At 39.2% G+C, this 22,473-nt stretch overlaps 1 protein-coding gene across 1 annotated transcript; it reads right to left on the bottom strand.

Annotated features, from left to right (window-relative positions):
• Positions 1-16,244: 16,244 nt before the first annotated feature.
• Positions 16,245-22,460, bottom strand: LOC128367942 (sterol 26-hydroxylase, mitochondrial). The gene is made up of 9 exons (XM_053328635.1): positions 22,242-22,460; positions 21,288-21,469; positions 19,834-20,033; positions 19,443-19,640; positions 18,443-18,606; positions 17,123-17,289; positions 16,955-17,036; positions 16,547-16,747; positions 16,245-16,376 (listed from the first exon to the last, which is right to left on the bottom strand). Exons 1-9 carry the CDS (start codon positions 22,458-22,460, stop codon positions 16,245-16,247), a joined length of 1,545 nt encoding a protein of 514 aa, XP_053184610.1.
• Positions 22,461-22,473: the final 13 nt, after the last annotated feature.

Genomic DNA, 22,473 nt, shown 5'->3' with positions numbered 1-22,473 from the left:
TCACGCTTGACTGGCCACAAGACCCGTGTGTGTGTCCATCGCATGGCTTCACATTTCACCCAAACTTTATTGGTGCCAGTACGCTTTTGTCTGCTTTAATTGAATTAACTTCTCAGAAACAGACCTTGTTGCAGGAGAGAGATGGGACATTACACAGCCGTCACCTCGGCATGGGAGCTTTTTAATAGTGTTTACATTGGAATCACTCGCTGCTTTAGAAGAAAAGAGCTTCTCCTTTACTAAATTTTATAACTTGGTAACATTTTCTTTTTAAAAAGGAGGCACGTGACACATTTGTCACAACCTCTGAACTTAATAGAGTCGCAAATAAAAGATCACCATCGGAAGAGTCTTTCATGTCACTTTCTGTACTTTTTATGTTATAGGAAAAACAAAAGGTGTGGGGGATTCATTGGCACAGACACATCTTAATATTTGCTGTCCTTCCTCTTTGTGTTTTCATGACAAAAAGGGTTGCTAAGGAGAAATTAGCCCTCACATGTATTGCCAGCAAAACAGACGATGCATTTTCTCCTCTTTACTCAAACTAAAGCTCTGCTGGACCAGGCAGTGCAAAACGACTTTAATATTTAGCAGGTAATATTGATCCATCATAGTTTAAGGTCAGAAAAATCAATGGCAACGTCCCCATCTGCTGGATAAAAAACCACAGCATCATTAAAATCATACTTAGCAATCATAAGCTCATCAACAAAAGAACCGGGTGTATTTTGTAAAAAAAAAAAAAAAAAAAGTTGTTATGGCTACAAGCGGCATGTTCGACAAAAGGAATGTATTCTTTGTTTAGTGGTTGTCTTCCTTTTTTCTTTCATGTCTGCTCGTCCTTCACTTTTCAAAATGGCTGAGTCCCACCCAGACGCCGAGCAAACAGTGTCACGTGATGGCTCCCTGCAGATAAAAGAGTCGTGGTAGTTCAAATGTTTGGACGGTCACTGAGATAATGTGAAGCAAACAAGTCTCCGACATCTTGATGTGTTTGATTTGTGCAGTTACAGACTTGTATGTTGCTCAGAGTATGGCTTGTATTTTAGCTAGATGCATATCAAGTAACTCTTTGTTCCTATAGCGGTGCATGTTGGGATTTAATGTAACCGAAAATTATCAACCAGATTTGTCTTCACAGAAAGGAAAGATCACATTTCCATGTTGTTTCTGCTTTTCCTTCTTATTGTTTTGTCATGACTCTGGTAAAAGAGTCCTCACAAATCCATTTGATTCCTAGTAATCAAGACACAGGACCTGTTTGAAGCCTGATCCAGACTTTAGTAGTCCACTGTATTCTATTCTTACAGGTTTGAACTTGGTGTCTGTGTCTGTGGGTGTGGGAATAAACATATAATCTGAAATCATCTGTTGATATTTAAATTCTCAGTGATTCATGGCTCGTACTCCAGCTGGAGGCCATTGAAACCACATCATGGCCTGTCGCCCGATGAATAAACTAAACTGAGATCGTTATCTTGTGTTATTTTCCTCTTTAGCCAGCTGTTCTTAAGGGATAATAATGACAATAAACCATCTGAGAAATAACACATGTAAGCATTTTGAATTCAACACCATTTGAAATTGTGGATAAACATAAGGCTATTTGCCATATAAAAAAGTTAGATAATGAAGACACCACAAATGAACACAAATGAGTCTTATTTTTAACAGTGACAGCTCTCATTAGGGGCAGGTCTGACTGTGGTTGGATGTCCTTTGAATTAGGACCCATTGAGATTTCTTCATCACCCAAAAGATTATTTTTGTTCAATCATTGGAGTAAGGATTTTAAAGTCATTGATGGGTTGATGTGTTAGGGCTGGGTAGGGTTAGGGTTAGGGTTAGGGTTACAATACCAATACCAATCAAAGTAACCTTAAGGTGATACCAATACCAACTGAGTACTTCATTTGATACTCATTAAATGCCACCAACTCCTCCACATCTAAATGATGATGAACGCATTTTGAAAGTCTTCAAAATTATTAATATTTATTAAATACAAAATGCTCAAAATCTGTAGATCAGATGGTCATATTTTCTAGCTCTGGGTGCAAAAAGGATCGATTGCAGGTATCATTTGATGGGAGACATTTCGATACTACTTGGTAAAAATGTATTCTTGGTACCGATACCCAACACTGTTGATGACTAATTGAACTTATCAGTGATAATAAAGCACTGTAGCAGCAAATCAACAGAGAAATGTATCATCATGTAAAACAATTACAATTTTTATCAGCTGTCACACCATCCTTCATCATTAAACAGGTGAAGAATACTGTATGTGGATGAGAGCTTATTGCAGCATTAATGCATACCATGAAGATATGCTGATCAATCAACTAATATATAAATATAATCCAACCCTTTTTATCAAAGCTTAAAGTCTTTGTGCATGGTGTGAATGAGAGCTTTGAGCTTCAGTTTGCTAACTCACCTCTTTTGTTCTGTGAAAGACCTTTAACACGGCATCCTAATCTCAGACTCTAAATTTAAGAATGCACATGGCAGGTGTTAAAGGCTCGGCTACAGTAGAGCTTAGCGGTAATAAAAGACAATTGCACCAAATAACAAGAGATCTCAGGAATGTGCCAGGAAAGTTAAGGTTCCCAGACCAGGAATGTTATCCGCTGAGGTGATAAGTAACAGTGTAACAGTGGAGGGAGCCGCTAACTGATAATGCAGCCATTAAAGCATGCTTGCTCGTTTTCATCTAAAACTGATTAAAGGCACTTTATCTTACTGAACACTGTGATCCATTACTGTTATCTGTAACAAGTGCTGCCCAACCTTTCAGGACAGATTAAGTGTGGCAGTGAACGAGGAGGGAGGGGGCGTGTGATCTATTAAAAGAAGCTGGGGTGCCGCCTGTAATTCCAGTTGTGAAATACATATTGTAATTAAATTATTTTTGTTATTATTGTGTGTATATATAACTTTCAATTGTTACTTTCACATAAATGATGTATAATTATAGAAATATGTGATGACTACTGGAAAAGCACTGCTTGCAATCTTTGCCTGTGTGCTTAAGGGCGTATTTTTCTCAGCCTGACGGCGGTATTTGTGTATTTTGTTTGGCTTTTCCTAGCGGCCTCTGATTGGTTGACACTACACACCGAAAATAACTGGGGCGGAAAATTTTACATCCAAGAAATTTTGTCAGATTGAGCAATTTTCCAGCCAATTGCTGCTACTTTATTAAGTAACATTTTCCCACAGAAAGAAGGCAAAATCTACACAGATCATTGTGATGCTGAGATTATGATAATTGTAAAAAGGTAAAGCAGCTACTAAATGGCCACTAGCCACCAGCAGCATGCTCACAGCCAAAATACACTAGAGCCCCACCTAGTGGAAAAGTCAAATTTAGAGCCTAATGTAATGTTTTTTTCCCATGGGATTAAATATAATGTATCATAATCAGCCCATCCTCACAAGAAAAATGACAGCATGGCTCTAAAATTCAGGCCTATAATAATGTTTATGCCATCTAACAAATATAGTAATTATGATGCCGTTCAGATGATGTCGATACCTTGACGATGAAGGCGGCATAACTTTAAGGAAGTATAGGTTGTTTTTCACAAGATCATTTTAACCCAAACTGTGATCTTTCCCTGACCCTGAACAAGTGTTTCTTGTACTTAAGTCTAACCGGACCTTAATTATGACACAGTTCAGATGATGTTTCGATATAAGACATCTTGATAAGATGTTTTTTTGCATTGTTAGAAAGCAGCATGATGGGTGAATGGATGTATATTTAGATGACAAAACTGGACTTTGCGGCAGGATTGCTCACTTCACGTTTCCCATTTTTAAAAACCCTAATGTCATGGTGTTTACTGTTCCCTTGATGACAAAGGCTGCATAACTTTAAGGAAGTTTTTGCTTTCCCCGACCCTAACCAAGTGCTTTCTGTACCCAAACCTAACCAGAGCTTAACCACAGCTTTGTCACATAATGAAACATAATTATGACTTTGTTTAATGATTTGTAATGGTTATTGATCAGTAATTTGTAATGCATATTACAGTCCTATGGGTCATTCTGGAGGTCCCCTTATTACCGCCACTATGATGTAAACGTAACAATAGGTCCTTTTTGGGAGGTTCAATTTTAAGATCTATACTATCATTTAAATATGAGGATGTGCTGTGATAATTTATTTATAACTGAAAGCCTTGATGGGTTAGGGTAACCCTAACCCGTGATGAAGTATGCATGACATTCATCAACAAACTGCCCTTCACTGTAGTATACAGTTATTAAATTGAAGTCAAGTCGGTGTCAAGGCTGTGACTTCAGTTTGGACTTAACACTAAAATGTGATTTCAGTAACTACAGTAACTTGTTACGCAACTGTGATCAAATCTAGTTATCAAATTTGGTAAAGTGGTGTATTACTTACATACGCAAAGAAATATTAGCCTCCGGTCTCAGCTGGCACACAGTTATACGCAGCCTTTTACAACACAATACTGTGTTGTAGAGGTATTAAGGCTATTTTCAGAGTCATGCCATGAACACTTGCCAAGGCAGATAGGCACGCAGAAGGCAGAGAAGTAGCATATTATGTTCTCAGAACTTAGGTGACTACTGTAATGTAAAAAGAATTGGGATTAAAGGGTAAAACCCCTCAATTTAGGTAATCCAATATGTTTTTCTCGCTGTCTGGGAAAGTCCATACAAAGAAACTGTATTAACAATAAAAGGCTTTTATGCCTGATGCCCTGTTGCTGCTGTTATTTAACCCTAATTGTGGCTTATCTTAAATGACTGTTTATAACGAGGATGTTACATACAGTTGCCTGTGTCCCACGCACATTTAAAAAGACATACATCAACAAAATTACAGAGTAAAAACAACATTAGGCAAGAGATAAACATATGGCAACCAATTAGCTTGTTACTAATGTATGGTATTGCTGTATAGAGTACGTCAGCGGATAATGTAGTTTGCTCATTAGAATCACTTTGATATGGGAAAAAAACCTTCTACCACAGTTCATTTTATGATCATTATTATAGTGTAATATATAGAAAAAATGGGAAAAGTCAGTAAAGAAAGTGTTCATAGTTACAATAACATAGGCATGTCTGTTTTAGGGAGAATGTTATTTCCCTTTTCCTTTTATTCCATTTTATTATCCCAGATATATACTATCTCACTCACCATGTGAATTTAAGCATGTTTAAATAGATTAATGTTTAAACTTGAATGTATGTTGAATATGTACATGTGCATTGCATTGTGACACTGATGGCATGTGTGTTGTGCAATGCAGCAGCGTGGAACCCAAGACAAATAACCCTCACTGGACAATTAAGTAAATATTATCTTTATTTAACTAATAATCCAGCCTTCAAACAGAGCTTCTCTCAACAGTATGTCATGTCGCTCACTTCATATGTTTAGATAAGTGCAAGAGTTTTTTGGCAATGTAATATCATTGTTTATTCAATATTTATGTGTTTTGTGGCCTTTAGCGAACACTATTTCCTAGAAGCTCCTAGACATTAGGGCTGGGAATGATAAAACTCACATCATTATTCTCATTGTCATTAAAACACATGTGAAATTGATTATGTTGTGATTTTTGTGGGGATTTGTACCACACAAAGATGTTTTCTTGAGTCTCTAGAATATGATGTGTAGGCCAGGAGATCTCTACAGGACAGCATACAATATTTAATTTAAAATGGTACATATATAACATATATTGTGCCTATAGGCTATATTGCGATTTCGATCGAATTTTGATTAATTGTGCAGCCTTAGTAGGCTAAACATCACGGGCGAGGTTCAGGGTCACAGTTAACTCAGACATTTCTGTAATAACAGCAAGACAGAGAGAAGAAGTAGAAGTTTGTAGACCGAGATTACAACTAGAAGATTAAAAAAAGACTTGCATTGATGAATTTTATGGATGTGGATGAAACCAAGTTATGATGCCATCCCTGCACTGCTGTAGTTTTTTAACTGTTCTCACAAATAAATATTGTTATTTAATCAAAATCACTAAAGTTTCAAAGTTTCTGATAGTAACTACTGCAGTGGTCTTCAAATATGGAAACTAAACCGCAGGAACACATCTATTTTTTTCAAGAAAGACTGATGAATGAAAAGCTGAATGAAAGATTGTCCTGAGTTACAGAAGCTAATGAAACAGAGGAAAGAAGTCATGTTGCGACTTCGGCTCTCTATAAAAGCCCTGCTCATTGATTTACAGAATCGCCTTAATGCAACCACAAACATTACTGAGATTACCACCAGTGTATATTAATATAGTAAATCTCCAACTGTGGACAAATCATCTCACGTTATATATAATTTTATTGCCCAACCCTTTACGTGAGAAAAAAATAGAATGAGTATATTTTCAGCTTTGGTGTGAACACAGTTTTGGAGGCGCCATAAATAAACTCCAACTCTTGTGTCTATATGATATAAATGTGCGGCATGCCAGCGACGCTTGTGTTGGATTTCAGGCGCGTGCAACACATGTAGCATCAGGTCCAGGAGTGTGATTTAATTAAAGATTCCTTTGCCCCGGCGCATAGGGAGGGACAGACCCGCTCTCATTAACAGGGATCAGGACCGGAACGTGGAACATGGGTTCTGGGTTTTTTTTTTTTTTTTATGGAGGGCTATTAAGTTTCTACTCCTGTTCTACTAATAATAAAGGCATGACAAACTTTCTCTGCAGAACAATCAACTGTTGTTCCCCACCTGTGTTTTCTTTTTGGGTACTTGGAGACACATGTAAAGAGAAAGAGAAAGTTTTTCTGCAAACATAGATAGACAAGTCTAATATCTCATTCACTCTCCGTTAGCTTAGTCACCGGTCAAAGAAAAAGTCTTGTTCAATCCAGTGAACCCTTTTACTTTCTGCACAACTTTGCCTGTGACAGTGAGTCGTCTATATGTGCATTACACACATTATGGTTAAATAATGCCCATTACGTTTCCCCTCACAGTCCACTGAGAAACCACATTCCAGTGCAAATACCTATGAAATTCCTCCACAGAGGAATGTCTAAGTGTGCAAACCTATCCTTTTAAAAACCAGTCAGGGCGAACTGGCAACAATGATCTGCCTCAGCTTGTTACAAGCATTGGTGCAAAATAGAGAGAGAGAGAGGAAAAATCTGTGGTCTTTCTTCCTGTGTGTATTCAGAGTAAATGCAGCATGTCAAAGGGGGGATTTATTACGTCCCCAAAGAAAAACATTCTCCCAATGATGAAAACATGATTGGTCGACCTGGGTAGCCCAGCCTAACTTCTGCTCCACGGTCACAGTAATTACCCTTGGAGCCCTGTGGCATCCGACCTTGGTGAAAAAGACCCCGGGAAAAGAGACAAGCCACAAATATCAACAAAAGACACATTTTGAGGCGAAAGGGATGCGACCTGGGAGAGCCGAGCTCCCTGTCCATCACTCGGAAGTGTTGTGAATGGCTACAAAGGCCCCCAGAGTGAGACTTTGTGGGATTTCGACGTTGCCAAGAGCAAATGCCACATCGCCTTGCCAAGTATTAGGGCGAAAACAAGAAAATCCCCCCCACACGTAGAGAAATATCAACAAAACTGCAGCATAAAGAGCACATTCACGGCACACAAAGCCATAGAAGTTGCATGGTATAGGACTTAACCAAGTGTATTATGTTGCACTGATGCCACAAGGTCTGAGGCAGAAGTGGAAGTAAAGCCTCTGCTTTACATTCCAAGAAAAGGGGCACACAACCGTGACTTTTGGGGGAAAATACAGTTGCCCTGTGCCTTAATCTATCATTCTGACTGTCATTCTATCCACTGTGCATTGCCAAGTGAATTAAAGACACTTTAAGAAGCTCAATGAACGCCTTTTGTATCCCATTATCTTCTTGTTCCAGAGGCTTTGTGGCCAATGTCACGCATCACTGAATCAGTAATGTCTTGAAAGGCTATTTGGAAAAGAAATATCCGCTCATCGGATTCACACATCCTTTGACCACGAGGCGTTAAAAAGTTAAAGCTCCCGAAATGGATGGAAAGAAAAGAGGCTCAGATCATTAGACGGTTCCACGCTAGCAGCTGGCTCGAGTTGTACAATTTAACAAACACATCTACATTTGGATTTTAAACCTTCTGAAGTTGCATACATATATATATAAATAGATTTTATATTTCTCTACCAAATAACTGGACGATTATCATGCGAACAACTGTTTGACACGCTCCAAACTGACAGCTGAGACTAAAAGTAATCTGAAGTATCTCTTTCTGACCTTAAATGTAGAAGAGATAAATTTGTCTGCATGAGTTCAGTCATCCCAACTCAAATGCAGACAGGCTTTTTCATCGACAGTAATATTTGCTTGGACTGACCCATTGGCACAGCTGCTTTTCTCAGACTATTCACTTCTCAGTTGCATTACATTTTAATGGTTTTTATATGACTGAAAGAGCATAAAGTGCTTTTCCAATACATAATTATTGCTCCATCACTGTAAATGTAATGGTCCTGGCTGCTTCTGTTAATAGAGTTGTGCTCCTTCAAGTCTGCTGCTTTATGTTGCAGTATATTCACACATGCAAAATTAGACACACATCTGAGGTTGACAAGATAAAGAAGCTGCTCTGATTACATTCTCCCCCCTCCCATGTTATTTTTGAATGTCACGACTGCTGTGCACAAGTTTCTTATTAAGTAAGCGGATCATATTATTGAGTTAGTGGGAAGCTGTTAAGGAAGGATGCAGAGATGCAGAGTAGCAGAAAGATTTTTAAAATTTGTTAAATCATGATATTTTGGTGCTGAGAGATAATGCAGCATGTGGGAGACTACAAGACAGACAGTTGTAAGTGAGAGTCAAACAATATGAAATTAGGTTACATTAAGATGTCTTTGCTATCCTCTATTCCTCTAAATATCATCGATAAGACAACCAATATGTAACATATTCTACCCAGACTGTCATGTGAAGAATAGGTCAATTTAAGAACACTTCCTCCTCTGAAATAATATGCAGAAATGTTCGCAAGAGGTTAAATTCCTGTGTGCATGGGCATTAAAAGGTAACATGACAGGGGTTAACTTTGCTGAGGCATCACAAGCCTCTCCCGGGTCAAGCACACACTGGGCACCTTTCCACACAGGAACACACAGAGAGGGTCTTGTTCTGGGGCCCATGTGCGGGTCAACGTCGGCAGGTAGGAGTGAAATGATAGGCCTCCCCAGAGACGCAGCACAGAGGACACACTGTTTCCCCGCAGCTAAAGCATCCACTGGAATGCAATATGGGACGGCAGGTAACTCTCAGTTCACCGCATACCTTTATCAAAAATCTTCAAATCCCAGGAAAGCCCCCGCCTGCCGTCTGACACTTCGGTGGGAATTCAGAAACAGGAGAGATAGAGACCCGGGCTTGACAGGCATCAGAATGAAATGAGGATTAATTTCTTAAGGAGGGAAACTCTGCGGTATTACTAATGTCAAGAGTGCTCGCTACTTGAAACCCAGTGATGGATAACAGACAGATACTCGTCTGAGATTGGACTCAATATTGCTTTAAAATGTCTGTTACTGTATTGGTCTCATCACATTTATAATAGCATAGAATTATTCATTAAAAAACACTAAAAAATACACCCTTCTCTCTCTTTATTGTGCCTTTTATTTTAAAAAAGCATTTATTTTTAACATTTTACAATTTATATTAAGGCACACAGACAATTGAGCCATGGAAGTTTGTGCCAATTTGCACACAAGAAAATGAAAATGGAGGGAAAAAGCACCGAAATATAAATGCAATTATAATGCAATCAAACCAGGCCTCATTTATTTGTATTTGTCCAGGCAAAATGTGCAGAATTTTGTTGACACACCCCACATGAGTACATAAAAAACTATCAAAAACAGCAGAACCAGGCAGACACCATCTAATACTGAAAATGTAGAAGACAGCAATTAGAGTTTGAACCACCATTCGAGTCTAGTTCTCCAGTCACCCCCCCCCAAAAAAAAAATTCCAGTCAAATCCCAGAAAAGACTCTGCTGGATCAATTACTGAGACTAACCTCAGTCTGTCAAACCCGTCTTGACCAGACTGACTCAGACCAACACTGGCCTCTAATTATAAGACACTGAAAAGAAAAGTAACACTGGCACAAACAAAAATGTTAAATGTTATCTGGCCTTAAAAAGATTGTCAGAAAGCAATCAGGAACAGAAAACAGAGATAAATTATATCAAAACCAAATGCAGACTGCAAACATGTCCAGTCCTCCCATTGGATGAGTGAGGCAACTCCTGTGTACATATAGAAGTGTGGTGAAAAACCAAAATATCACCATTGAATAAACACATAGCAGTGTGCAAGACAGTATGCAGAAGCATGTAAAATCTAAATGTTAGGGCTGTCACATTTGCTTGAACGTGGGGTGAAACATTTATATTCGAGCTGTAATGACTTGTTTGAAATGAATGCTGCAGTCTACACATCAGACCATTTGAAGCAGTTTTCCTTATGATCCAGCAGAAGAAGCTCAAAAACTTCACTAGCTTGACCTGTAGCACACCGTATTGACCTATCAGTAAACTAATCCAATGTTAATGCAGACAATCACAACACCGAGACATCTGAGAAGCTATGGTGTGTGGAAGTATTTTAGGTTGCACACGGCAAAGTCAACAACAAAGTAAGTCGACTTCGGCAGCTGTCTTCAACAACAATCTGTGGGCTCACCTGCTAGCTTACCACCCTGCTGAGCCAGTGGAGGTGGAGGCACCACAGTCAAGCAGAGCAACACCAAATGTACAACATCGTTTGGCTGCATATTATTCAGCACACTCCACCTAGCATGCACGATGAGGGGAGTGCACAATTGTACAAATTGCGGATCATTTCAATATCGTTCGAACTAGAAAGTGACAACCATGGTACATGTAGAAGATCCCCTTCAAATGTGTGTAAATTGTAAGCAAAGGGCACCACATGAGAAATAACACAGGAGAGGGACTTCCATTGATTTTTGCTTCTATAAACAAAATGTTCCGCAAATGCACAACCTGTAATAAATCATCTCCACAACTCCAGATGCATGTTTGCAGTCAGACATGAATTGTATTCTGTCAAGTGTCTGTCAGCCCATGTATTTCTCTTAAAACACCAAACACTGGACAAAAAAAACACAGACGACATTCTTCCCGAAGCCTATTCAAGACCCCCTCATCTGGTTCAAAGTCTCTGTTGTGTACTTTGGTTTTTACATGAGGGTTTTACTTTCTGGCTGATTGTTATCGATCTTCAAAGTTTCTGCGCCGTGGGTCTCCCTGCTGACAGCAGGACTAAACTCTCTTCTTCATCTAGGAAACAGACCACAAGCATCATCACACGTACACAGGGAGCATTTACCACAGGAAGCAATCTCTCTGCACCTGAGCACACCTGCCGCAAACATCAGGCATGAAAACAAGAGCAAATGGTATGCATGAAAAAAAAATGCTAAGGTTTGCGCACCATTTGGCAAAGTAAATACACTACAGAGAAGCAAAGATATTCAGTACACAAAAGTTAAAAGGTATTCTTCACTCCACAGTGTCTTCAAGATAAATCATTATTGTATTTGGCAATTGGAGCAATTCAAATTCTGTTAACATAAACTTACTCTTTTCAGTCTTTGAGAGGACGGCAATGAACAGCTCCACATTTTTAGAACTTCTTGCAAAAGTTCCTTTAAAATCAAGAGTGAATGCTGATTGTTTCCACACACAGCATGACTGACACTTGGCTACTCCACTTGAGTGACTATTTTCAACACTTTAGCACCACTTCATTACTTCCAACCGCAACTCTGCTGGCAGAGTCAGGGCATTCATTTCCCACAGCTCTCCATGTGCCCACAGCCCTACACGCCTCGGTGCGAGCTGTTTGTCTGTGCCACCAGACAGCTCAGCACATCCGAGGTGTCTAGAAGCGTCTCTTCAGTGTTACTTCCCAGCAGCACGAGCTTTACGATGTTTGCTGTGCAGTGTGTTTCTGTGCTGTGGACAATATGTTTTCATTCACGCTTTGACTCTAAATGACCACAGCAAACAGAACTGGAAATGCACTTTACAGCACGCAGAAATAAACACATAATTATGGTTGTAGTGAGCACCTCTGAACACTTAATGAATAAAGGTTTCAACTTTGAGGTAACTAGAGCTGCACTGATAAGCCGATTAGCCGATTGGCAGAAAATTAATCACCAGTTGTTTTGATTCTATGATAATCATTTTGAGATTTCTTTTTAGCAAAAAAATGCCAAAATAATCTGATTCCAGCTTCTCAGATGTGAATGTATTTTAGTCCCCAATAGTGAACTGAATTTCTTCATTGCTCAAGACAAAATAAGAGATTTTAGGTTGCATCTTCGGTTCAGGGAAACTCACAGTTTTCATCATTTTCTGACATGTTATAAGACCAAACAACTAATCTATTAATCTAGACAATAATCAAGAGATTCACCAATAATGGAGATAATTGTCAATTGCAGCCCTAGAGGTAACTGAAGGGCATCATCAGTGCCAACCTTTCCAAATCTTGCCACAGCAGGATTGCAGGAGAAGAATGTCAATGTCGAAATCAACCACCAGTGTTTAAATATTGTGACACGACCTTTCAGGTACATTTCGCACTTTCAGTTTTATTTTAAAACTGCCAACCCAATGCCAAGTCAGCTCTGAGACTGGAAAAACAACCCTTGAATCCTTCATAATCAACTCCAAATATTTCTTGCCAAACCACCAACAGAGGTTCATTAAAAACACAATCTGGCATCGTGAAGGATTGTCAAGATTAGACTGAGGGTCATCACAGTGTTGAATTTTCAGTGAATTTAGGAGCTCTGGTGCTGATGAGAGTCTTGCATATTCACGAACAGAGATGTAAAGACTTTTGAGAGTGTTAAATTAATGTTAAGTATAGATTTATATAAACTTATATTAATTATAATCAACCCTAACTTGTTTGCTTTGGATTTGAGGAAGTAAATCAGTGCAGGTCATCGACTACATTCCACAAAGCAGAAATTAGAGCCTCTTGCTGCAAAACACTATTATATTTACCAACTTCTACACATCTAAATAACTCATCAGCAGAATCAAAGAGGCAGAAACATCAACAGTAAATGATTTCCATGACATCACTACAGGTAAGATCACACCATAGATGATCCCTGTGCTTTTTGTTGTAAAGTGCAAGCATGACTGAACTTGGAGTTGCCCTTGGCAGTCATTATAGTGAATGGTTTACTTCATTGTCTCACAGCAGAGTTTGAATGCCTAATGTCAAAGCAGGTAATAATAACCAAAGACGTGCCTGGATTGATGGTTTCTTAAACATGCTTATTATTGCTGTTAATATGTGGTTTAAGAGGACTTTCCATGACTCATTGGACTGCAGGCTATGTTTAATTGTGACCAGAGGTTGGGAATCTTACAACTAAAAGACATAAATATATTAAATTCAGTAATATATCATACATGTAACAGCTTGTAAGTAAACGTGACCAATCTGAAATATCAAATTGAGAACAAGCTGAGCAAACACGCAGCCTTTTCAGCACCAAACCCTTTTGTCAGGTCTCGTTTTGACGCCCACTCGTGTCTGCACCCATTTGCCACTTACCTTTTTCTTCTTCTCCTCCTCATGTTGGTAAACAGGCATTTGCAGAAAGTCCTCTTCACAGCAGATGAAGCTCACTGTGCATCCCATCCGAGCAAAGCCAGAGCGCACACGTCCAAACCCATTCAAAAATGACACCGCTCGGTTACTTTCCCTTCCCTTCACGCCGCCGCTGCTGCAGGTAGACTTATTATGACTTTATTCCGCCCAGACAGACCACATATCTGCGCAGTCGGTCTTGCATCACTGCGCTACCAGTCGGGCAATGAAATAGGTGTTTACGCAGTTTTTACGCACTTGTTTTTAGGCACCATGCGCCTGAAGTGACTTCCCACTGCAGACTGTGGAGAGCCAACAGGTAGCCGCCAATACTTAAACAGCACATAGAGGCTCTCTCTCTCTCTCTCTCTCTCTCTCTCCCTCTCTCTCTCTCTCTCTCTCTCCACCTCTCTCTGTCTCTTTCTCTCTCACACACACTCACACACAAACACACACACCCGCTTACATTTGCATGTTTTACGTTTGGTTTTAAGACTGGTTCAGGTTGCCACTCTAATCCGGAAGGGCTTGACTGGAAGCAGATAATGGTCACATTTGGGGACATTACATAGACTTGCATTCATTTCCTTAAGACTTTCCCCAACCTTAACCTTAACCACTGACCCCCAAAACCAACTTCGTTCCCCCAGCTGGAGACATATGGCTTTTGTCCCCAATTGGACAGGCTGTCCCCAATTAACTGGTCTTAAATGTGAAATCTGTCAAGTTGCCATTCACAACCGGAAGGGCTTGATTGTACCAATTTGTGTAATATTTTTAACCACACAATTAGAATATATTACCATGCCTGACTTGAGATATTTCGTCCCACACCTTTATCATGTTTTTTTTTCTGTGGTGTGTCCATTAGACCCGTATAGTCTACAGAGATCTGTCTTTGGCTCATTAATAACCTCCACAGCTGCTTCTTTAAACCACTGGACTGAGGTCTGTCAATGCACACTGCAGGATGACACTCCTGTGGACTCTTCTAGCATTGGTGAATTTCAATCGCTTTGCTCTCATCATGCAATAGTGCCTCCCCCTGCTGGCTGATAAGAGGAATAGCAGGCATAAGTCAGAAGCGATATGATCAACTTTCCGTGGGGACACGGAAAGTTTTATTTATTGCACATAAAGAAACTTTATAAATCAAACTTCATAAGGGTGCATAGTATGACTATTATTATCATTAGCATTATTATTAATGGTGTTGTTAATTGAAGCATGAAATACTGTTGTCCCATTGCTCAAAGAGTCTTGAGTCTGTTTTTATCATTCAGTCAGGACTAATACAGATATAAATATAACACTTAACTTTGCATTTGTCATGTCCCTGCCTCCAAACATTTAATGTCACACTCTGTGGATCTTTTTTGAAGTCCAGTTTGTCGAGTCATCTTTGGGAGACCTAGATTAAGAAAATAAGTTGTGTGATATCTGAAGAGCTTTGGGTTGAAGGGATGGAGTCTATAAAAGACTGTTGCATTTATGATATATTTATGTTTATACACTTTAATTTTATGCATTGCATTCATCATTGTCTTTCGGCCTCAGCTAAATTACAAGTGTCAGATAAGTGAATGAAGTTTGTCTCACCTTTTGTTGGCCTTTCCCTGTGAAGTGAAGAAATTCTGGAGGAAATATTTAGTTTATTTTTGTATAGCTCTGTAAAGAGTTGGTGTTTGTATACATGACATTGGCATTTTTGGATACAAAAATGTCACCAATGTCTTAAAAATGTTGGCCTACATCTCACAGACTTTCAATGTAGTGTACGTATTTTGAGGAACGAGGAAAAAAAGGAAGCAGTGGATGGATTCAGTCTCTAGAAAACAACATTCCCCACAAGTTCTTACAGCCGCTGAACAATGCTTGCCTTTCTCATTTAATCTGTGTCTAATTCACTGGGATTGTTGCATAATTTCAGTTTCACAAATTTGGACTTAAAAAAAAACATTCATGTGGTAAAACTTACAGCACTAGAAAGGAAGGGATCTCTCTCAAGATGCATCAAATTACTGATTTAATAATTCATTCAACATCTTTATTTACAGCAATGTTAATGGATACAAAAATATTAGGCTTTATTGGTCTATAGAAAGTGACACTATGTGGTTATACATGACACACTGAATAGGTTGTAAGGAATAGAAATGAGGCTGAGGCTGATTCACTCCCAGTTTACATACATGAATGCACAATTCAGGTTCAGATATTATATGTACATTTTATACATATTATATACATGAAATGCAGATCCAGCTTCAGTTTAAAAAGGAAGTTAGCTAGTGTAAGTGCAAGGCAGCAAAATAGTGATTACAAATATATTCAACTCTTTTAATACAAGTAATAAAACTGACATGATGACAATTCATGTCATTTCATAGTGTTCTTTCAGGAAACTGATGTAACCAATTGATGATGTGCATAAACATCTAGCAGGAACGTGTCTGTGTCTCATCACACTAACTTTGTTAAGAGCAAAGGTTGGAAACCTACTGCTACTGTCCCTCTCTCTCTCTCTCTTTGCATTCAAATCAAGCTGCATTTCCACTTCCTCTGTCCACGAAGTGTAGGTTTATTGGTCGGTCTGGTACCAGAACAGTGCGGTTGAGGCATTTCACCTCTTTGATTGTGGGATCTGGTTGGATTTCAAACTGCCTGATGAGCTGAAAAAAAGAAAAATATGAAGTTGAATGAAGCAAAGCTCATACAGGCGTCTCCTTTGTGCTGCAAATCAAATTGGGTTTTTTTTCAGTGAGAATTCTGACTTCATTAACCCCCAAGTTTACATCAAATGTATTTGATGTTTGAAAAGTTTATCTCACTTGTCTCTTACCCGCACAAGAAGCATATACATCTCTAGTTCAGCAATCCGGCGGCCGACACAGCTTCTCACTCCGAAGCCAAACGGGATGGAGCCAAAGGCGTGTGGCCTCTTTCGGCCATCACGGAGCCATCTCTCTGGCTTAAATGTGAACGGGTCAGGGAATACTTCCTCATCATGACTGATGGCATAGTGGGAAATCTTGAAAGCGGTCTGAAGAAACAACAGACAATAGATTATATCCTGAAACTAACATCAAATGTGTTTGTTTTGTTGCAGTGATTCATACGGCTCATTCTTTATGTAGTATACAAGTATAGTTACCAGGTTTCTCTCTGCAGTATAATGAACTTTTAATACAAGTACACACAAAACAAAGAACAAGAAAAACAAGAAGTGTGATTAAAAAAGCAGACCCACGTTCTTTGAGAATTTAAATCCACCGATAATAAGATCCTTTTCTGCATGGATCCTTGCGTTTGTAGGAACCACAGGGTACATCCTGTAAAACAAATAATAATTATAATAATACAATTTCATTTAATTTAGTTTGGTTGGTTGTTGTTGCTGATAATGCAATGTCCTAACCTCAGTGCTTCCTTAATTATAGCCCTTAAATAAGGCATGGCAGTAACCTGCTCAGCGGAGGGGATCTGGTCTGCTGGTACCAATGTGGACACTTCTTTATAAAGTCTGTCCTGGACTTGTGGGTGCTTGGACAGCAGGTGCAAAGTCCATGTGAGGGTGTTGGATGTCTTGAGAACAAAGAAAAACATATTTTTTTAGATCTGATTCTGACTTTTCATAACACATCTGGTTAAAGGATAAGGCCAGCCATTTTCTGTATTTTTCTTATTGTCAACAAATATCATGTGTAGTCAGGTACTGTGTGTTTCCAACGCCTGATATACAGTATCTTATTCATCTATGCCATCGACCTCTGCTGTTGTCCAAAATCAATTTTTTTTAATCATTGAGCTACACTGATACACTGGATGACATGTTCCATCATTATGAAGATTACAGTCCCATTAGTTTGTTTAGAAATGGCTCCGAAGACTAAAAAGAGTGATCATGTTTTCAGTCTCTGGGGTGTAGGTCTGGCTCCACCCTTGACTTTATGGATAATACTCTCCCCCAATCCCACCCAATTTCACAGCAGTTCATAAAATAGCCACGAAATGTAATCTTATTAATCTTTTTTTGTGTTTGTGTCAAACAGCACAACTTTCAAATTAACGTATTTCAATGGTACATTTCAGTCCTGTAGGCATGTATTTTTCGGGACCAGGAGCACAGAAGCTGTACTGGGTTTTTTTGCTCCATTTAATCCACATTTTTAAAATATAACCGCTATATTACTCAACATTTAAACAGGAGATTTTATCCTTGTTGTGTCTTTATCAGTTCCATTGGCAGAGCGGATAATTCGCTGCCAGTTTTATTTATATCCTAAATGGTATTGCCATTGGCTTTAATTATTTCACTTTTGATTCTGAGAAATCTCTGCTGTTTTGGACGACAGCAGATTCTCATCGGTGCTTGCTTCATACAGAACTACTCTTAGGAGATTGCAAATGTGATGGCTGTAATTAGTCTTTGGAGCCATTTCTAAACAAAGTACCATGACCAAACACTTGATTGATGTCACCCAGGGCAGCAGTTTGCCTCACTGATGTGTTTTTAATCGTTTTCAGGCTTTGGATATTCACACAGTGCTTGTTAGTAGATCATGTCTTTGTTGGTTTGGCTCTGCACATGAAATTCGTAAATATAGAAAAACTGCCAGCCAACTGCCAACTGCAAGATTTATCTCTCTGGCATAAAACTTTGGTTTGGCTCTGGAGGTAAACATCAAAACTAGATTTCTTTTATTTTCCTTTTCTGTAGACATCGGTACATACTTACTGTGTCCACTCCGGCTAACAGAAGCTCAGTGACACTGCCGTATATATCTTTAGTGCTCATCTGAGTGTTTGATAAGAGGTATGTCAGATATTCGCCCTCCACCTCCTGGTTGTTGTCGATGCGCTGCTGAATGATCTCCATCTTCTTGTCGATCAATTGTTTACCTAAAATAATGATGTTTATTTTTTGTATTTGCATATCCATCATAGTTTTACAAAAATGTAAAGCAAACCCACAGCATTTTGAAGGAATTGTTAGAAATTTGGGGTAATATGCTTATTTGATTTGTTACAGGGGGTTGGATGGGAAATAGATGCATTAGATTCTTACGTGTACCAAAATATCAAGCCACAGCCAGCAGCTAGTTAGCTTAGTTTAGCATAAATACTGGATACAAGGGGAAACAAGCTTGCCTAGCTCTGTCCAAAGGTAGCAAGAACCACCTACCAAGACCAATGTATCTAACTAAGTACCATCTTAAGTCTCATTTTTACTACCAAAAACTTATTTTAGTGGTGGTTATGTACAGGTAAGCTAACTGGCTGCTGGCGTTAGCTTCATATTTAACTTACAAATCAGACTGGTATCAATCTCCCAACTTCTCCTAGATTGTTGAACTAACTAACCCTTTAAAGGACAGTAGATGAACTAGTCCTAAAACTGAATTATCTATACTGATACTGATATTGATCTTGATATTGAACAATGTTCTTCGGTGAATATTATCCCAACAAAGCAAAGAGGGGTTTTTGTTCGTTTTTTGGGGGGCTGGGGTTGTCTTACAGTACAATCTCAATAACTTATTTGTGTATTATGTCCATAGTTTATTTCACAGTACAATATGCTTGGAAAAAGACCTATAGACATTTTTTCTACAATGTGGTATAGTAGTAGTGGCAGATTTACAGCAAAAAACAGTCCAATCACTGTGAGCTTTAAACTATCTAAAACCTCAGATGTCATTAAACTGCATGTGTCATTATCTCTCTTTACAACTCACCAAAGCTGAAGATACCCTCCCATCCAGCGATGTAGCGTCCCCAGTAGGGAAGTAGATTGCGGCTCCACTTGGGCGCCAACACCACAGCAAAACTGTTGGAGAACATCTGGGCTATGGAATTGATGAAGTCCTGTGTACCTGCAGGGATTTCCTTTTCCAGACAGCCAATCCTCGTCTCAAACAGTATGGAGGCAATACCTGAGTGACCAGAAAATTAGAAAGTCCAAAATTGTACCAAAAAAACAGAAAACACCAAACTAAAATGTATATTAACAATGATTTTCAGGGTTTTTCGTTTTAATCAGGATTTAAGATTGAAATAAACCTGCACATTGCAAGTCTTGTTGTTTCAGCACTTTCAGTTTTAACGATCATGCAGATTTCCACCTACCCTCCAGTGAGAACTGATAGAGTTCATTGGCCAAGTTGGTCACCAAATCTCCCGTCGCGCTGCACTGGCGCAGATAGTAGATCCTCTTGGCGAAGTCTGTCACCACATCATTGATAACGCTGCCGTACTGGGCCGAATCCTTTGGATGCAGCATGCGCTTGTTCAACATGACCCTCAGATTGTGCCACCTCTCTCCCTCCCTGGGAAAAGGAAGATTTACAAAATTAGGTTTCAAAAAAATGTGAAGTGGGATTTATATTTCCCCATGGGTGTCATGGTTCTGCCCCAGTGACTTTTGTCCCTGTTTGTTGAACTGGACTTAATGGGAGAAGGCCCTTGTACAGGAAGTTAGCTTTCACACTAGTTGGCTGCGACTGCTGTTATGCAGGCCACTCCACTACTGGTTGATGTTTACGTCAACAGCAATGTATGTTCCTAGTATTTAAGGTCAAGGTTCCTAGGTTGGTAATGTCATGCTGTGTTTGTTAAGTGTGACTTGTGCATTTAAGTTTTATTCATGTGTATTCTGGGTTTTTGGATTTCAGTTTGCTCAGTGTTTTTTCTCCTGTGTTTCCCGGCTTGCTCCTCCCTCTACACTTATCCTACATCAGTCTCATTAGCCCTGCCCTGCTCCTTATATCTTGTTCTCCTGTTCACATCCTCACACCCATCTCACCGCCTTGAGCCATGCTTGTCAGTTGTTTTGTAATTGTTATTTTACAGTTGTGTCTTGTTCAGGTTTGGCCAGTTTTGCTCTGTGTTATCTTGATTAAATGTTCTCCTAAATGCAGACTGGAAGGCTGACATTGAAAGTTCCAAGTGAAATAATATTGTCTTAATAAAGACTGTGTAATGTGGTTAAAATCCTCCTAAAGGATAGTATTTGAGATTAGCACCAGAGCACTGATTGATGTTTATGTTTGGTTTTGATATGTGTTTCTGTTACATATTGTTTTCTGATTTTTATGTATTTATTTATTCATTTATTTTAACCTTATTAGCCTAAAAAAACTGTCTTGGTACATTATGAACATTAATTTAAATTAGGTTATTGAAGGATTTAATTTTACAGTTGAAAAATAAACTTGAGTCAGTGCTCTCGAGTGGATGAAAATGTTACCTGCATATGTTTGACAGAATAATCTCACATACCTGGCCTTTTTGAGGCATTTAACCACATTACACCGTCTTCAATAGGACGGTATTGTTTCACTTAAAGCAACCCAATAACCCAACCATGTTGTAATTTGCATTGTCAACCTTCCAGTCTCAGAGCAACGTCTTTAATAACCCACTGGTTACGATCAATCCATCCCACTCACATGACTGGACTTTGCCCTAGAAAGCTTTTATGTAAGTATCCAGTTTTACAAGTTGTTCTTAGAATACAGGACAATGCTTGCAAGAGAATGGAAATGTGGCCTTGTTGTGCACGTCATATTTGACCGTCTTACTCAGTGAAAGGTCCATAGCCAAATCCTCTCATGTCGCGATAATCTTTCCAAAAAGACATGTCTCCTCGGCAGGGGTACTTGTCCTCGTTCCTCATGAGTTCCTCAAGCAGCTGTGGAGTGTTCAGGGACACTGCCTTCATTCCGTCTTTGTATAAGGGCCCATATAGCTGCTTTTCATAAATCTGATGGTGTGAAATCAAGAGAGATGAGTTAACAGAGCAACTTATGTGTAAGCAATCACATAACGCATGAGGTAATGCAATGACAATACAGACAATTCAATTCAATTCAGTTCAAAATGTTGAGGTCAATATAATGAAATTTAAAACAGCTCCATCTTCTGTCATCACTCACACACACATCTCACACTTAAATAAAAGAAAAATTGATATAAGACATACATACACACATACCCATGCACACATACATACATACTGCTTCTCCACAATGGCCTGTAACATGTTAATATCCATTCAACAAAGTTTCTGTCTGTCAGATTAAACAAATGTACTGTGCTATGTAATTAAAACAAAAAATGCATGTTTGTAGGAAAAGGTGAACATGGCTAAATGCTGTTAACCTTACAGAAAGTATGTCCTGCAGAGAGGCTAAATCTTCTCCTCTGCAAGAGTCAGCTGATACTTGCTGTTGTTATCTGGGGGTTACTATGGGAACAAAGGTAATCTGACCAGCCTGACACTTCCTTTCTCCATTATGTATTATCAGTGAGGGCAAATGCAATAGAAACGTACTGCAGTGCCTCCATTAAATTATCAAAATTGTCAGCAAGTTAACTCAGCATGTAGGGCAGACAAGTTATATGAGGGTTTTCTTTTTAAATAAGAAAACATGATAGAAAACATTTTTAGAAGCAGTTCAAAACAAACTTGCACTGCTGTGTCATGAACCTGCAGAATAGACACCATATAGAGGATTACACGCAGCCTGGTGTACCTGTAGCTCATGTAAACGCTTGTAGAAACCCTGAAACACCAATCTGTAAATCATCCTCAAGGAGCTGCTATGTGGGAGTTCCTCCACACTCCGAGGCTTGTCCTGGAAGGCAGAGAGGGTCCCAGAGGCAGAGGAAGTATACCCCTTCCCCCTGAAGCAGAGCTGAAGCAGCCGGCTGCCATTCCTTTGCATTACAGTCCGGGACAGCCGTGCAGCCATGATGAGGGCAGCA

Source organism: Scomber japonicus, chromosome 11 (genome assembly GCF_027409825.1).
Source record: "Scomber japonicus isolate fScoJap1 chromosome 11, fScoJap1.pri, whole genome shotgun sequence".
In the NCBI taxonomy this organism is placed as follows: Eukaryota; Metazoa; Chordata; class Actinopteri; order Scombriformes; family Scombridae; genus Scomber; species Scomber japonicus.
This window is presented reverse-complemented; position numbering and strand designations above follow the sequence as displayed.

What these genes read in the sequence shown, in the direction of transcription:
- LOC128367942 (XM_053328635.1), bottom strand. Translation starts at nt 22,460, where the DNA reads ATGGCTGCACGGCTGTCCCGGACTGTAATGCAAAGGAATGGCAGCCGG. An exon ending in GATTTAAATTCTCAAAGAAC is followed by an intron (nt 16,748 to 16,954) that starts GTGGGTCTGCTT and finishes TTGTTTCTTCAG; the next exon opens with ACCGCTTTCAAGATTTCCCA. An exon ending in TGTATATGCTTCTTGTGCGG is followed by an intron (nt 16,377 to 16,546) that starts GTAAGAGACAAG and finishes TCTTTTTTTCAG; the next exon opens with CTCATCAGGCAGTTTGAAAT.